The sequence below is a fragment of the Nomascus leucogenys genome, chromosome 13 (genome assembly GCF_006542625.1).
Source record: "Nomascus leucogenys isolate Asia chromosome 13, Asia_NLE_v1, whole genome shotgun sequence".
Classification (NCBI taxonomy): Eukaryota; Metazoa; Chordata; class Mammalia; order Primates; family Hylobatidae; genus Nomascus; species Nomascus leucogenys.
Window position 1 is genome coordinate 102235800 of NC_044393.1, and position 17666 is coordinate 102253465.

Genomic DNA, 17666 nt, shown 5'->3' on the forward strand with positions numbered 1-17666 from the left:
GGTGAATAGCATGAGCCTTCTTTCATGTCCATGTTAGGAGAGGCAGCTTCCTCCCATCAAAAGCACAGCTGGGGCAGAGGAGGGGGTTGAGAGCAAGGTTTTCTATCTATCTAATTGTGGTGACTTTTAAAGTTTAGTTTTATGGCTCTGTTGCCTCTGTCTTCAAAGTCAAATGGAGCAGCTGAAGCTCTCCCCACCCCACACCCACCTGCGTGGCCTCTCCCATGCAGCAAGTCTTGCTTAGCTGTTGGAATCCTGGTTTTACTTGGTTTTGTATTTGCTATTTTTTTAAAAGTGTTTTTAAACTCATGTTTCTTCATAGTAAACGGAAACTACTGTGGAGTAAACAGAAGATGAGCGTGGTACAAATTTAGTTAAACCGAAAACTACACACTGGATTGAGAGCTTGGGGAAGGGAGGCAGGTGGAAGGGACTGAAGGAGGTGTCTTTCCAGGACACTTGTTCACCGGCATCCAGTATTCTCCCCCGCAGTTAGGGAAACAGAGGGAGCATGCAGTTTCAGGCTCAGGCAGGCCTCTCTCTGGGCTGGGGGCGAACGTGCAGTCAGCCTTGTGCGTGGAGGCCTAGCCTGTTATTTTGAAACCCTAAGTGGAAACAGGCGTGGAAACCCGGAAGGAGCAGGGAGCCTTACGCAGTCCTGGGAGATGAAGCCAACGCCCTACCTCCATGTGGAAGGAGGCGGGGGAATGGGCAGGGGCGGGTCTCACAGGTTCCCCGCTCTGGAGTTGGGGTTGCCCGGCCCACCTGCGCTCTCTGGATGGGATAGGTCCTTCCTGGCCGGGAAGGGCTGGAAGGGGCGCGCAAGGAGGACGTGGGGACGAGACAAGAGAGACGCCTGCCCAGCAACTCCAGAAAGACGGAGAGGAGTGCAGGAGAGAGCCGGGAGGACGCCGGAGGGCGGGGAGGGGAAGAGAAGCCAGGCCGGGCCTGGAGCGGAGGAGCGGAGCCCGCTGGTGCGGGTGTCCACACAGGGGCGCTGGAGCGCGCCTTCCTGCGGCTGGGCGGGAGGCAAGCCCGAGAGCGCGCGGCGAGTGGAGCCATGTCGCCCTCCCTCGCTCTCGGCGGGCACAGTGAGGCGCAGGCTTTGGAAAAGTTGCGGGCAGCCCGAGAGCCGAGCCTCCGCTTGGGTTCATGATAATGAAAACGGAGTCGCGGTCACAGCCGGGCTCTCTGTGGGGCGCAGCACCCGCGAGGGGCGCCTGGGCCTCTGGGCCTCCTCCGCCGCCCCACGACCTTTCCTGCCCTCCTCCGGAGAGGGGCGAAGGGACGGGGCGGTTTCGGAGGGAGCTGGGCTGTGGAAGGAGGGCGGCCTCTGCACCAGCGTCGCCAGACCACCCAGCGCCCTCCTGGTGGCTCTCCCACGCCCCATTCGCACCCCAGGTCCTCGGGGTCTCTCTCTTGTTGCTTCAAGTTAGGCAAGAGGAGCTGGGGGCGCGGGGAGCCCGGCGCTGCAGCGCGCGCGTGGCTGGGGCGCCCCGGGGCCGGCTGCACCTTCAGTCGCCCCCTGGCCTGCCTGCCTCGACCTCCGCGTCCCCTCGCACCGTCCGGTCGCGTGCTGCGGGGCACGCGCAGCACTACCTTCGGTGGCGCCGGAGCACCCTGAGCTCCCGGGACTCCCCCACCGCCCCCGCACCCACGACCCGCGTGGTCCCCGCCCCTCCACCCTCTTCACGCACCCTCGCCCCCTTTTTGTGCGACCCCACGCCCCCTCCGGGCTGCCAACCCCTGCCACCCAGGCTCCAGTCCCGGGCGCGGGGAGGAGGCCGGTGGGGAGGGGGCGGAGGGGCCGGGGTGGAGGAGGAGCCGCGAGAGGGGCCTGGGGGCGGGGAGCGAGGAGAGCGCTCGGAATGTGTGCCGGTCTCTAGGTGGTGCCAAATTCTGGGGCCTAGGCATTTCCCTCGCTTTATGTTTTTGGTTTTTTTCCTTCCTTCAATCTCTTTGATTAGGCCGTACGTGGCTGTGGCAAGGAGTTTGGGGAAAAAAATTATAAAAACAGGAAAGAGAGAAAGCACAGCCAGAACCCCGGCTTCCCGAGCCGCCGGGGAGGGGGCGGAGGAGGCTGAGCCAGGCAGAGTCGCCAGCGGAGACTCGCGAGTGGCGCGCGGGAGGAGCGGCCGCCGGCGCTGGGCTTGCCTTGCTGCTGCTGCTGCCTCCCCACCGCCTTTTTTTTTTTTTTTTTTTAATCTGTAGCGGGGTGGGGAGCGGGAACCCGAGAGAGAAAAAGCAAAATATTAAAAAGCCCCAAAGACAGCCAGCAGGAGCGCGGTGCCCGATGGCTTCGCTGTACCAGAGGTTCACCGGCAAGATCAACACCTCGAGGTCCTTCCCCGCGCCCCCGGAGGCGAGTCACCTCCTGGGCGGCCAGGGGCCCGAGGAGGACGGCGGCGCAGGAGCCAAGCCCCTCGGCCCGCGGGCGCAGGCGGCGGCGCCCCGGGAGCGCGGCGGCGGCGCGGGTGGCCGGCCCCGGTTCCAGTACCAGGCGCGGAGCGATGGTGACGAGGAGGACGTAAGAGCTTCTCGGTGGCGGGGGGCGGCGGCGGGGGCTCCGGGCGGAGCGCGCGGCGAGACGCGTCGGCCGGGGGCATGGTGGGGGGGTGATCGGGCGCCCTCCCACCGCCCACGACTCTCCGGGCGCCCCCAGGCAGGCTCCGTGGCGCCAGAACGCGGTCACCGCCGTCCCGGAGGGAGCGGGTCTGTGTCTGCAGCCGCGGCGGCCGGGAGTTGGTGGCTGGAGAGAGCGGGGTTTGGGTACTGCGCCTGCTGGGATCTGGAATTCGCCTTGCGTTCCGTGGATGCGCGGATGTCTGTTTTTAACAGCATGCTGCTATGGTTCCTAAGGAGAGAATTTGATCGGCCTGTGCTTACGAGTTGGTTTATTTTTTATTTATTTCGTGCTCTGGGAACACAGCCTCAGGCACCTTCTCTCCCTCCCACCTGTGTCTGGAATCTCTCCATCGTGCCCCACCTCGCCTACCCACTCTGTCCCTTGACTCAAATGCCTCTCGTTCATTCCTTTTCTTACTTCTCCTAGACACTTTTTCCCCCCAGCGGTGGTGGTGGTGATTATCCTTTCCGGAAAAAAAAAAATACCAATATACTGGCATCTGAGTCCCAACCCTCTGTCCCAGGGCCCAGCTCTTTTGTTGAGAGACCTCAGGCCGTGTCTGTCTCCCCTCCCAGCCCTGGACTAGCACCTCTGCCTTAGACCGTGTTCAGTGAAAACTTCTCCGAGAGTACATTTCCTACTCTTCATGGGGCTGGAAGCCTGGGTTTTAAAGGTTGGATTTGCACATCACCCTAGTAACCAATGACTCATGCAGGACAGGAGCCGGACCTTAGATGGATGAGTTTAACCACCTCCTGTGGATCCCTTTCAAGGATGCAGAGGGCTGCTAGGACCTAGAAGGGAGGAAACTGTGCTTTTTCTTTGAGGCCTTCTTTTCCCAGGGAAAAGAGAAAAATCCCCGACAGGCTTTCAGAGAAACAGGTCTGGCTTGGCTGGTACAGCTCTTAGAACAGCTAGGCTGTGTTGATTTGTAGAAATCACGGTGTATGCCTTTGAGGAGTTTCACAACTGCACCTTTTAAGCAAGGCTGTGCCGACTCAGGGTTCCCACCGGCCTCTCACTTAGTCTATCCTGACATACCCAGGGCAGTACATTGCCCTGCACTGAGCAGGAGGTTTTGGTCATTACCTCTCAGCAGCCTCCAGCCACGCTGTTTCCCTGTCGTATTTCTTTAGTGCAAGAGTTGTGTTTGGGGTGGGGGTTGGGGGGGCGAGACACTGAGTGATTTCCCAGGGACAATTCCTAATTGCCAGATATTATGAAATCAGCGAGGTTTTGCTGTTGTTACTGGTAGTTTTTGTTTTATGAATGAAGGATGTGGGAACTTATGGAGATCACAAAACTTTGCGGGAGATATGGTTTGCACACTCACAGGTACACACCCCCACAGCCCTGCGTCAGATCTTGCATGAGGTTTTGTGATTTTCTCCTGCATCATTTCCAGACTCCCCTGGTTCAACAGAGAGGCATTCAAAGGCATGTCCCTCACTTTGGTGGGCCGAGCCCTGAGGGAAATAGACATTCTTCAGTCATCTGGTTCAAGGAACTAGAAGTCTTTGGCGAATGGTTTAATTGGGGGAGGGTGAAGAGTTCTGGAGGATTAAACTACCGAGAATCTTGGGGAAGACAGTTAAGCTGCAATGCAAACAGGAAAAATGTACTTTTTACCTTAAATCTGACTTAAAATTGTTGAATTGTGGATGTTTGGAGTGAGAACAATGTGCAGTTTTTTTCTCAACAGGCTCTAGGTGTCGCTAGGAGAAAGGAAAGGCAAGAGCTCTGAATTTTATTTCAGATGGTCTCCATCTTTTTTAAAAAAATTTTAACTTGGAGTATACATGTCCTTCTTTTTATTGTGACATGTGTCTAGAAATGATTCTGAGATAAACACGGGTGTCCTGAGAAACAAATCAAGGATATAACATGTACCTTTTTTTAATGGGGCTCTAAACAGCATCTCTAACTTAGATGTAAGTCCTGACATCATGCTTTTTTTTTCTGGAAAATACACAATGTGTGTGGGTGGGCGTGTGTTGTGTGTTTATATAGTATACTCCCGATATATATATATATATATATACACACATATATATACTTGCCCATTATCTGTACATATATATCCAGCACACATCTGCAAAATGCATTGCACATACGACCTTTAAGTTTAAATTGTATAGTTAAACTCATGACACAGGCTGAATGTTGCATCCTTTAAAAACAACAAACTTTTATGCACTCTTCTTAGAAAAGTTCCTCAGAATTGGAAAAGTTATGCCCCCAAATTTACTAAAAGATAGATGTACATATCAAACCACTTTTCCTCCAGGAACAAAAGCTTCAATTTGCTTAAGGTGTATTGAAAAAAAAAAAAAAAAAGACATTAGGTACAAAAAACTGCTTTTTAGATACAGATGCTTGCCAAGACTGAAGAATTTTGAGTAATCATTTTGCTACCCAAATTTAAAGCTGAGGATATGCAATGAATTAGGAACACATTGCATTTTATTACGTGTCTTGCAACTGCTGACAACCTCAGGACAAACCGAGGCTTTCCTTTTCAACATCTGCAAGCAGCTGGGAGTGCGGCTACTTCGGTGGGAGCTGTCTGGGGTGCTGAAACCTTCTCTTGGCTTAGCACAGGAGAAATCTCCATGACTCTTGCCTTTTCAGTCCTTTTCCCAAGGCTGGTGGCTTTATTGCTGTTCTCTGGCTTGTCAGGAAGACTGTTCCAAGGTACAGAAACAGCTTCGCTGCCTTGGTCACTAAGATGATGGTAAGCAGCATACCTTTATAATCCTTAGGGCTTTGTACCTGTTGTCCTTCTGTCTGGAAATTGAGAAATACAGTTCTTGGCTTCTGTGCATGTGTGTACACTTACATGCCTGAGTATGACTGAGAATGGGTAATTACCCAGCCACACCCCAAATAAAATTTATGGTAGTCTAACAAGGCTAACACAGAAAAATAAAATGCGGAGATAGAATGGCTAGAATTAATAATGCATGATCTAAATGCACAAACTACACAGGCAACAAAGAGGCTTCCCACCTGTGTGGCTCCACGGGAAAGCCTGTTTTGGGTGGGTAAGTACTAACATGCAAAGTCTGACTTCAAAATAGAAATAAAACCAGAGGGTCTTTTCCATCCACTTCCTTCTAAATCTTAGATTTATTTAAATATAAAGTCAATTACTTGGGCAACTCCTCTGAGGAATCAATAGCCCTTCTGATTTAAAATTCATTGTGTAGGTTTAAAAATAAGTTGACTCTTAAAGGAATTGTTGCTGGAAGTGACTTTTAGTGGAATTTAGTAACTTTCATTTGGATTAACTGTGGCTAATTTTAAAATACTGAACTTTGTCATCCGCCTGCCTGAACATTTCTTTTTAGTTTTTTAAAGGGCTTTGGAGGCCTTCTGTACCATTAGAGCAGTAGTTTTGTTAAGGTTATACAGTGTGTTCCTGTATCCTTCATTTTCAGTGACACATGGCTTCTTAGCAATACAAATGTGATGACAACAGGATTTTAAAACAGCAAATTGGTTAAAACTGGGATAGATTGACAAATCACCGCCCATGATGTCCACCAGCCTTGGCAGGGCCAATGTCATCATCCTCTATGTCTTTGTCAACCAACCCATCGTTTTTCCTCCACCTTGGTTTTTCATTGGTATAATGCCAACATTCTGTTAACGTATCCTTGGGATCTATCAACTTTATGATTTCTTAACCAGCTTCCCTCTACAAATATGTTTATATACTCTATTACTTTTCTTCTGTTTCAACTGTAATTTAAAATTTTTTAAATTTCACATGATTTTCCTGATAAATGAGAAAAAACCTAAATCTTTCAACTGTCTACTTGATGCCATTGCTCTCATCACCAATAGGACCAGTGCTTGGTGTACCCACCTACAGAATAGCCATGGATATTGCAGGAGCATGGAGAGTTGCAATGTTGCCCTCTCCTTATCCCAGTGGCACCTACAAAGCCATGAAGTGCTCAGTGAATACATGCTGCTGCTGTTACTAATAATATTACCCCTTCATCTCTCCTCCTTCAGTTCCTTCTTCTTTACCTGCAGGTAGAAAAAAAAGATTGCCTTCATTGGCCTCTAGCACCAGCTCTGGCTAATACTATCCTGTTTTTCTTTCTTATTTTATTATCCAACTTCTCAAGCAAGGAGTCTACTACTGATTCTACTTCCTTGTTAACAATTCTCCTTTCCTCTTCTTGCTTGGATGCAAACATCCTTTCTGTACCGTCTTCACTACAGAAATTGCACACAGAATGTCATTGATGTCCTCTTAGTTAGCTGATATAACAACCTGTCTGATTCCTCCTTAGTCTTGATATTGTTCCAGCTCTTGCTCTTGACGACTGTCACCTGCTTGTCCCACTTTTGTATCTTGTGTTTTTCTCAATGTTACATGAACTTAGCCTTTGAATTCTTTGGTGCATCATTTTCTCTTGCTATCCTTTATATAGGAAGACTGAACAACCTGCTACCTTCCTAAGGTTTGGTCTCCAGTATTTTCTTTCTTACCTTTCTTGCTTTCTTCTGAAGGTAAATGGTCTCCCAAACACATTCTGCAGTGTGTACATTAGAAGATGGTTAAAATAGCTTTGCTGCCCTGATGTACATCTCCTAGCATTTCTTCTGAAGGTGAGTTGCTTTTCTGTTTTACAGAATTGGAGGATTCTGGGATTGCAGGGACCTTGGGGATCCCCATCTTGATCTCTCTTCCAAGCTTTTGTACCACAGGTCAAGCAGCTACAAGATCATTTTTGTGGTGGTGACAAGATACACAGAATACATCCCTGACTTTATTGGTCATTTCCCCTCTTTTATATCTGCTTATGGCAAGTAACTTTCCGGCCTAATCCCATTATTTCTGCTACTAGTATTTCCATTTCCTCCACGTCTTTGCATGACACCCAATGTTTGTAAGCATGCACAAGTTGCATTCTCCTAATGTCTTGGTTTCTTTCTTGTAACGTTAAGTATTTCACTAGATGAGCTTTACAGCCCCCTTGTGGTCCTACAGTGCTGCATAATAGCACCCTGCTGGATGCTGTCTTCCTGAAAAGTTTCATTTTTGTACTTCAAAATAAAGTGAACACATAGAAAGTGTTCAGTCACTTCAGAATAAAGTGAACACGTAGAAACCATAAACCAAAACAGCCTCACAGTGAATGCTTTGGTAAAGTTAATAATCAGTTAACGTTTTAAATGTAATTCCATCTCAATAAAGAATTTGCTGAAATTGTAATGTATCTATAACAGGATTACACCTAATTCTGATTACTATTCCAGCCCAGAAAATGCAATCATAATAAGGATGTTGTCTCTGTGACAAGTAACATATTGATATGCACAAAGAGGCTGTGCTGGCTGAATGATAGTTGCAGCCAAATATAGCATCAGAAATACCTTACCTCTGCATTGCACCTGGTGATTTTCAAAGCACTGCCACATGTGTCTCATTTCACCTTCACAGTTACCTGGGCTAGGGAAGATAACCATAACCTAGAGCTAGTCTTTTAGCTCGAAATGCTAGTAAGGGTAAGCCCAATTTCTTTTCATTTGGATGGGTCAGTTGTCACTTGTGAATTAGAGCAAACACATTTCAATGTGTTCACAAGCCTTTGCTCTCTGGAGCCAGACAAGAAAGTATGTTTGTGAAAAAGCAATAATGTGTCTTTCCAGTGGATTTGAGTTCTGTGTTCGCAGGACAGGATTTCCGGGTAGCATGCACGTCTATTTTCCATGGAATGCCTCTCTTTTCATTGCTGCCAATGCACTTTTCCATCATGTACTTGTATGTGTTACCTGTAGATTTAATGAGAGCTAGAGCATTAGAATAACATCATATTAATGTATATTTTTGACAGTGGAATCAACTCATTTTCCCACAGAAAATTAATATTCTAATGTCACTAGGTAAACAGGAATTTTTCTAGATGTTGGCTTTTGGACATGATTTCCATCATAAAATAGAGCATTTATATTTCTTACCCAAAGCTTTTTCTCCTTTAGGGTCAGAATGATTAGTGAGCTTAATTTTTGCAAGCAACTGGCAGGAGTTGCTGAGTAAGATATACATGCTGATTGTATATAACCCTGTTGCTTTTAATTACTCTGATGATAACAATGCATTAATCAAGCACATGAGAAATGCTTCTCTGCAATATACCATATTGATCCCTTTCATAGAGCATTGCCTATAAAAATAATAGTCACTATAATCTTTATAAAGTTAAATTCTGATTAATAAATCTAGTGTTAAGGGCGCGAGTATCCACATGCTGGTTTATGATTTGCTTCCATTTCAAGCACATTGGTTTGATTTTACTCACATGTAAAAAGAAATCAGCCTTTCTCATGAACAACTTCTGGAACATTTATCTCTAAAATGATCTAACATTATGAAAATACCTGACATGGAAAAATTTTAAAATTGATATCTAATTTTATAAGTGAGAAGACTACAAGTAATTATGTGAATGGTTTTAAGGAAATAGTTTGTGGTTTTTGGACCTCAGGAAACTTCAGCTTCTCTTCTGACACCTGTGTTCTTCTTAGCATATTTTGCTTTACCGTAATTGAGTTGGGGAATTATATCACTGAGTTTAAGAATGTATGACCATTTTAAAATGTAACAGTCTAAGATATTTTGGTTCTAAATGGGCGTGCTACTTGCTGAAGCAGAAAAATAAGGCACAATTTTGTCAGAATAGTATAAGATTTTGCCCTGACTTGGTTTCCTCAATAGTTTTACTTTTTTTCCCTTTGTATATTACTTCCTGTGTTTTCCAGCAGCATCCACATCTATCTGAAGTACAGTACACGGTTTAGTTTTGTCCCATGGTTGATACATATATGTGTGTATATATGTATACGTGTTATATACATATACAGACGTATACATATGTAATAATGCACATGTGTATGTATAGACATATATACATATATATACATGCACACACACACATTTTATAGGAAGATCAGAGGCACATAGGCCCATGAGGTCCAGATGGTAGAATTCCCAGTGGTGGCAGGACATTGAAGAATATCCTCCTTCCCAGAGCTGGGGCATCTGAGTTGACAGTGGAGGATATGTATTAATAGCAGGCATCGGGGGAGGGGAGCTAAAGAGGAACGCAAGCCGGGGATGTAAGAATCCTTGCAGAAACGGAGGAAAGATGGAGGGTCCTACAGTTCAACTAGATGGTTCTCAGGTCCTGAAATAGCCTTTATCTTTAAAAACAAGAGGCCAATTTTACTACTTTACTTTCATTCAGCCATGCATATGTAAACAACTTGAAAATGTTCAGAATGTAATAAAATCATCCTAGCAATATGCCTGACGAAAATGAGAAATACATATACACACATACACACACATACACATTTGCTTAATTCAAAAGAAACTTAAGGATTTTCCAGGTTAGCAAAGTCATTGTAAAATCCAATTTTTAATTGTCTGTAGTGTTTGGATTTCATTCTGGCATCAGCTTTTAGATAATTTGGGGTCAAATTTAACAATGCCTATGTTATGGCATTAAAAAAAGATGGAATTGGGGATATAGGTATCTACCCACCTTGGAAATGAGAAAACCAATGAATTCTTTCTCTCTCCTGTTGTTCACTATTGTCGGGAGATTTCTTGTAAAGGCGGAACTGCTGGGACTGAGGCAGCAGCTTTCATGCAGCAATGGGATCTTTGTTAGATTCTTCATAATATATTGATCTAATTACATGTATCCATTATATGTGATACACATACTATACTTTAAATGACATCAGCTAGAAGGAGATCATGGATGGGATTCAGTGGGAGCATTGAGAGAGCAAGGCAATGAAGGTGGAGGAGCGCCAGCGAAGGTCACTGGCCTCTGCCTCCCTAACCATTTTGTCCACAACACTCCACTTTCTAAACTGTATTCAAACTCTGGATATGCCTCATGCCAAATCCTATCTAATAACTGTTAACCATTAAAAACCTAAAAATGAGAAATTTCTATAAATGTCTTGAGAGGTGAAGTTATTTTCTATTTTTGGAGATTTTTAGAGTTGTTGGGTATTTACAACCTCTGGAGGTAGCCCACCCCTGACATAAGTAGCTCTGATTATTAGACTTGTCGGAGGTGCTTGTCTTCTTCCCGGCCTCTCTGTAGCTCCTGCTCATGGACCCTCATTTTTCCATGGCTTCTGAGGAAGGGAAGCGGCATCCTCCTGCCTGAAGCAGACAAAGTTACATGGTCCTGTGTCCTCCCTTCTCCTTGTCCTCCTGCTGCCAAAGAACCACAGAGTCCCCTCAGCACCCTGACCAGCCTCCCCAGGATCATTCATGGAGGGAATGGAGGTGGTTTTCTAGGACACCTGAGTTAGGTCAAATAGCACCTAGCTACTTTCCCAGGTGAGCTGTTAGGTCTTCGTCCTCAGACTCATTCTATCTTGTCCAATTTGCAGAAGCACACCCTCCATCGCCAGGTTTGAGTAAAATGTGCCTCAGTGAATGGCTGAATCCAGAGAATCCCTCCGCTAGGGCGCCTGCCCCATGCTTCCTCACACTCAGTGCACACTGCCAGCTAGAGCATCCTTTCTGGGGAAACAGGCCCTGCTAAGACTCATCTGAGGATAACTGTTAGGTGGACGAATGGGGGAGGAGATGCCAGAGGGCTGCAAATGCAGACACAGAGCAGTGAATCAAGTTTGGTTGAGGCTTTTCCAAGCTTGAACTCAAGCTATGTGTTTGGAGAGGACTGGCTTCTCACCTGGGTGGATGTGGGGGTTGTGAGTGTGGCTCTGCAAACATCTCTAGGTCTGTGGCACCCAGGGGGCTGGTGCTTCCCCACCCCCTCACGCGGGTGTGGCTGTGTGGTACCTTTTGGCTGCTGAGATGGGAGTGGAAGTGAGTGTAGCCTTTCTAAGTGCAGGCTTTAAAAGTCAGTGTGTGATTTCTGTCTGTCATGGAAACCAGCAATATTGCAGAGAGTCACTGCTGCACAAGCCAGATAGAAACTTTAGCTAGTAAATCGCTGAAATTTTATCAGTACAGGAGAGCCTAGCCTGTCCCCACTGCTATGTAGGATAAATATTAATGCAGATGAGTCTCCATTCCTTTCTGGACCTCGGGTGCATTCTTCTCTATGGACAAGGTCAATGGTCTCTAAATTTCTGTGGAGAGTACATTCTTCCTTCCTGCATTTCGCTTAAAGCTTTTCTCTTCCCAAAGAGACTGAAATGGAAGTTGGCCCAAGGAAGGCACCTGACCTTGCAGTGTGTGGGTCTCAGGAGCTCCTTTCTTTAGAGAGCATGTCTTATTGGGTGGGAGGGAACAGAACAAGAAGGTGCTGATTTCCCGGAAGGCAGGTGCATGCATTCACGGGGTGTGTGGGGTTTGGGATCGGGGTGCAGGAAGGGGCAGCAGGAGAAGGATGGTATAGGCAGATTGCTAGATAGTGATGATGAAAGCAAATGTCTCCGCCTTTGGAATGTTTCTAATGGTTTCTAAGGATCAGATGTTAAATGACGAGTTAATGGGTGCAGGACACCAACATGACACATGTATACATATGTAACTAACCTGCATGTTGTGCACATGTACCCTAAAACTTAAAGTATAAAAAAAAGAAATGAGGCTTCTGGGCCTTGGCCTAGAGACGCTGCAAGGCAGAGAAGTCAAGGATCCCACAGGGAGGCTTTCCAGGGTGGAAGGTCCCCAATGAGGAAAAAAATTCTGTGTAACTTAATCCGTGGTACAGGCTGTGCCCCTGCATTTTTCGTGGATTCACGACAAGATTATTTCCAATTTAGAAACTGAAGGTTACATGTCATCATCTAAATAGTAGAAAACATTAGCAGAAACATATAGCTTTAGCATAAAATTCTTTCTCCCCCAATTAGTGTCCTGACGGTTGCCATTGAATCTCCATTTTGTATGTGGAAAGAGTGTCATGGATTTCTCTTCCTTCTTTCCAGGTTTTTAGTTCCTCTGAATGGATAGGAAATTCAGCCCCTAAATTTCCCTACGTCTGGTTATCTGTCAAAAGGAGAGGGGGCATTGTTTCTATGGAAACAGGAGCTGCCGTGATGGACAGGGGCTGCCGGGCTCCTTGTTGGGTGGCTGGTCTTGCTGAATGCGAAATCATCAATATGCTTCCTCATTGTCCTCGGGCTCCAGTGAGATCATATCAATTGGCAAGGCTGCTTTTTTCCTTAGGTACAAGAGAGCACCTGAGCAGAATCCTAACGTTCCTTCTGTACCTGCTGCTGGATGATCTTTTTAATCCTGCTGCCTCTGGTCCACGGGAAAAATACAGTCCTGTTTGTATAGCCTGCACTTGGGCTAATCTCAGTGTCTCCAAAGCAGGGGAGGATCTTGAGTGGTCATTTCTGGCCCTGTGTGTCCACCACCGCACTATGAATCCCACACTGAGGGTCATGTTCCCACTTTAACAGGACTTTAACCCAGAAAAACTTGCCCCATCATTGTCCAGGAGCTGCTTCCCTCTCGCCCAAATCCAGTCAAACTTGTTGCAGCCTCAGTTCATTTCCTTGGGTTCTAACCTTACTTAAGACATTCGCTTTTTGTTTTGTTTTGTTTTGTTTTGTTTTTGGACAGGGTCTCCCAGGCTGGAGTGCAGTGGCACAGTCTCAGTTCCCTTCAGCCTGGACTTCCTAGGCTCAGGTGGTCCTCCCACCTAAGCCTCCCAAGTAGCTGGGGCTACAGGCACACACCGCCATGCCAGGAAAATTTTTGTACTTTTAGTAGAGATGAGGTTTCATCACGTTGCCCAGGCTTGGACCTTCACTTTTTCGGGTACCCTTGCCACTGACAGGATCTGCCTCCATCACTTCCCAGGTTGTGAACCATACGAGGGTCACTAGTTTCAGAGCAAAAGCCACAGTTTCTGTAATGATGTAAAGGCACGACATCATCCACCCCCTCACCCCACCAGCCCTCCCGCCATCTGTCTCACTGCACCTCCTCCTACTCTGAGCTCAGGGCTGGCTCCCTGTGCCCTGGTCACGCCAGGCACAGCAGGCTCTCCCCTGAGCTGCTCACACAGTGGCTACCCCATCTACTCAGCCTTCTTCCCCTGCGTCCACCTGACTGGCTCCTTCACACCCTCCATGGAAACCTTTGCTCCAAGGTTCCTTTATCAGTGACATCTCCACTGACCACCTGTGTAAAATGGTAGTTCCTGATACTTCTCACCCTGCCCTCCTTTGTTTTTCTGTCACCACAGCATTTATCACCTCTAATATTTTATACAATGTACTTATTATGCCTCCTTTTATTTCTGTCTTCCTCCGACTGGCTGAGCCAATTGTAAGGCTCTTTGGCCATTTTGTTCTCTGACGTGTCTCAGTGCCTAGCACGGAGCCTGATGCATCAAAGTTCTCAATAAATATTTGTTGAATGAGTGAATGAATGAATGGAATCCTACCTGAAAAATCTTTGATCACTTCTATCTGAATAATCACCATTCTCTTAAACCTGTTTTCCAAACATTTGCTGAAACTGAAAGAGTTCCGAAATTAGAACTTTGAACCTTCCGTGTGGGTGCTTACGTGTGTCTACACGTGGATTCTCCTGGTGTCAGGATTTTATTATTGCATGATTCTGGGCAGGCTCTTGCTGCCTGTCTGATTTAAAAGTACAGCTGAGCAGACAAAGTAATTACTAGAGAAACAGTAGAATTCATTTCTGTAGGACCTGCTTAAATTATCTAATATTGGTATTTGCAATATTTTGTTCTTCTTTTCTGAACGAAAACAAGTGTAAGTGCAAATTTTCTATGTATGACTGCTTTATTGACTTTTTTGTAGTTCCCAGACTAAGGAAGTAGTAGACAAGAAGGTCTCATAAGGAAAAAATGCAAGTCTTTGAGAAGAGAGTCCTGTAAATATAGCAATGTAACAAATTGTTTTTGATTTGGTATTTGCATTACCTAATTCTCAATATAACACAAAGAAAAACATCACAGCTTCTTTTTCCATGATGCGGTGATCATTTCTTTATCTGGCAGGTAGGAAGTCAAAAAAGAGTGGTTTTGAACTATATATCATTAGAGAAAAACTAATGTTCCCAGACCATAAAGGTACAGTTTTTGCCAGAAAAAGTGTTCCTGGATTCTGTAATCTATTTGAAATTGCCTGAGGCTCTTTAGCTTTCTACAGCATACATTTTTATGATAATACAATCAGCACTATCTGGCACTTAGGATGGTGCTAGAACAGGGACTGAAACCTTTATCTTAGGGCTGCCTGTGTGCCAAGATGACCTGGAGAACTCGCCTCTTTGGGCTGTATCAAGGCTGCGGCAGCACTTCCAGTCAAGTCACTAAAATTAAATATGCAAAATAAAGATTTGCAATTTCTGTTTTCTGTTGCCAGACAGCGTTGGGAAACAAATCTATGTTTCAGGTGCTTTTATAGCCACGGCAAAGTGTGCTGAACTGTTTCACAACCGTGGAAGAGTTGAACCACACCCTCCAGTTTGCATATGGGGGTGTCAGGCAGCGTGTTGAGCAGGTAATTAGAGACCCGCAGGCAGGCTGCCTCATTCATCTAAAGACACACTGATAAGCACGTGCAGTGCTGGAGATGTCAAACGGCCCCAAAGTGCACGCCATTAGATAAAGATAATGCAGCAGATGATAAGCAGATGCATAGCTGTGGGTGATTAGCTCTCTGACCACTGGAGTTATGTAGCCAAAGTGCCTCAGAATACTTAAGACCAAAAGACTTAGAGAAATACATTTTCTGCTGCCATCACATCAGCAGTGTGAATGCAAGTTAATGTGTCAAAGCTCCAAAGCTTAGTATCCAGTCTGAGTCCAGGGAAAAGAGGGGGGGCCAATGGTGTGTATGAAAAGCCACCACGCACAAAACTGGCCAGATGTTGTGGGCCAGCTCTCTACCCCTAGAGGAACAATGGAGCCCAGGGGCATCTGCAGAGCTATCAGCAAAGCAGCCCAGGCGGGGAGTCCACATGGCTACTTCTCTGCCATCCCTCACTTTGTGTATCCAATAGGCCCATAAAGTCCTTGGCAGTGGCTGAAAGTGATCATGGTAGGGCGATTTCAGGGTCGTTCCAGGCCACTGCCTTCACCTTCTCATTCCGTGACTCAGAACAGATGACCTGAAAGGAGACTTTAATGGGGCCAGGGGAGGCTGTGCTTGAGGAATGAGGACACTGGGAATTTGGGCAGGGGTCTAAAGGGAGAAACCACAGAGGAGAGAGCAGGGCACATAGAAACGGGGTACAGGAAAATCTGGGGAACCAGTAGAATTTGGCACTATTAGAATTTTTCCTGGGGCAGCCAGGATAGGACAGATCCATTCAGTGTGGTCCAAACCAGGGAACACCTACTCTAACTGGTTCATCACAGCCAGATCCCAGGCCGTGGTGTTTGGAGCCATGACCTTCAAACTGTGCTTCTCAGAGTCATGGTGTTCCTGATGGGAGCTGCCGAAGGAAGGAAGCAGGAGATGGCGCCAACAGAACTCTGGAGTCTCCTTAAAGCAGCTGTGCTTTTAAATAATTTACCTGTATATATAACTTCAAATGAGAACAATGATTTTGGTATTAAATGAGGTCTATTGGAGTAACAGCCAAATTATTCAATAAGCTCACAGATATCCAGCAGGGTTGTGTAATGAGATGTTCTTGTTACAATTTATAAAGGTCTTGCCCTTGGAATTCCATCAAGCCTGCACCTAATGCCCTGATTACAGCAAACAAGACCACATTATTGTTTGGTCTGAACGAAGGGCCCTCCCAAGGTACTCCACATCAGAAACCAAGAGAGCACAGTGGTTGGGCTGCTGGCTCCATACTCAGCCCCCTGAGCCTGAATACCGACTCTGTCTATCATTTACCAGTTGCTTAACCTTAAAACATAACTGAGGGCCAGGTGAGGTGGCTCATGCCTGTAATCCCAGCACTTTGGGAGGCTGAGGCGGGTGGATCACAAGGTCAGGAGATCAAGACCGTCCTGGCCAACATGGTGAAACCCCATCTCTACTAAAAATGTGAAAAATTAGCTGGGCATGGTGGCACATGCCTGTAGTCCCAGCTACTTGGGAGGCTGAGGCAGAAGGATGGCTTGAACCCGGGAGGCGGAGGTTACAGTGAGCCGAGATCACACCACTGTACTCCAGCCTGGTGACAGAGTGAGATTCCATCTCAAAAAACAAACAAACAAAAATAAATAAAAACACAATAACTGAGTTTGGGTTTCACCTTCCTCGTTTATAAAACGGAAAAGAATTATAGTATTTTTGACATTCTGGCTTATTTTGAAGATTATTTTGGCTTTGTCACTGGCTTATTTTGAAGATTGAGTTGGTTCAGGTAAAACACTCAGAACAGCGCCTAACATGACACAAAGCAATGGCAATGTGATGACTGCATCCAGCTGTGTTTACTAACAAGGATGGGAGATTGGTGTGCCCTCAGGGCAGAGCTGGCTTAGGGCTGGTGGTGAGGAGTGGAAGGAAATGCCGTCACCCCCAGTGGTCACATGTGCACTGATAATGTTACCGTAACCCCATGTATTTATAATTGAATCTTGATCCTGACATGTAGATTGAGTAGTTCAGTTATGAGCAAGCGGGAATATGGATAACATGGATTCCCAAGGAGCCACAGTACCTGTCAGTCAAGAGCTCCTTGGTGGGGCTTTGTGCCCCCGACCCCAGCCCTGCTGAGGACCCCTCCAGGAAACATGCAGAATGCGATGGACGAAATGTGCCCTGCCACCGGTAGGCTGAAATCCTAACCCCCAATGTGGTGTACACAGAGGCAAAACAATTTGGGAGGTTATTTAGTTCATGTGGGTGAAGCCTTCATGAATGGAATTAGTGCCCTTATAAAGAATGTAGAATGGCTGGGTGCAGTGACTCACACCTGTCATCCCTTTGAGGGGCTGAGGTAGGAGGATTGCTTGAGCCCAGGAGTTTAAGACTAGCCTGGGCAACATGGTGAAACCCCGCCTCTACTTAAAATACAAAAACTAGTCAGGCATGGTGGCACATGCCTGTAATCCTAGCTACTAGGCAG

At 46.4% G+C, this 17666-nt stretch overlaps 1 protein-coding gene across 5 annotated transcripts in view; it reads left to right on the forward strand.

Annotated features, from left to right (window-relative positions):
• Positions 1 to 17666, forward strand: part of DPP6 (dipeptidyl peptidase like 6) — a 1188326-nt gene that overhangs the window by 314476 nt on the left and 856184 nt on the right. Inside the window, exon 1 of one of the 5 annotated variants that reach the window (XM_012512311.2) lies at positions 950 to 2527. The exons of 3 other annotated variants lie outside the window; for them this stretch is intronic. In XM_012512311.2, the coding sequence (XP_012367765.2) occupies positions 2294 to 2527 (234 nt within the window). In that variant the 5' untranslated portion in view covers positions 950 to 2293. Of the gene's footprint in view, positions 1 to 949; positions 2528 to 17666 lie in introns of those variants that run through there. One more of the 5 variants, XM_004090272.3, reaches the window with a different exon arrangement.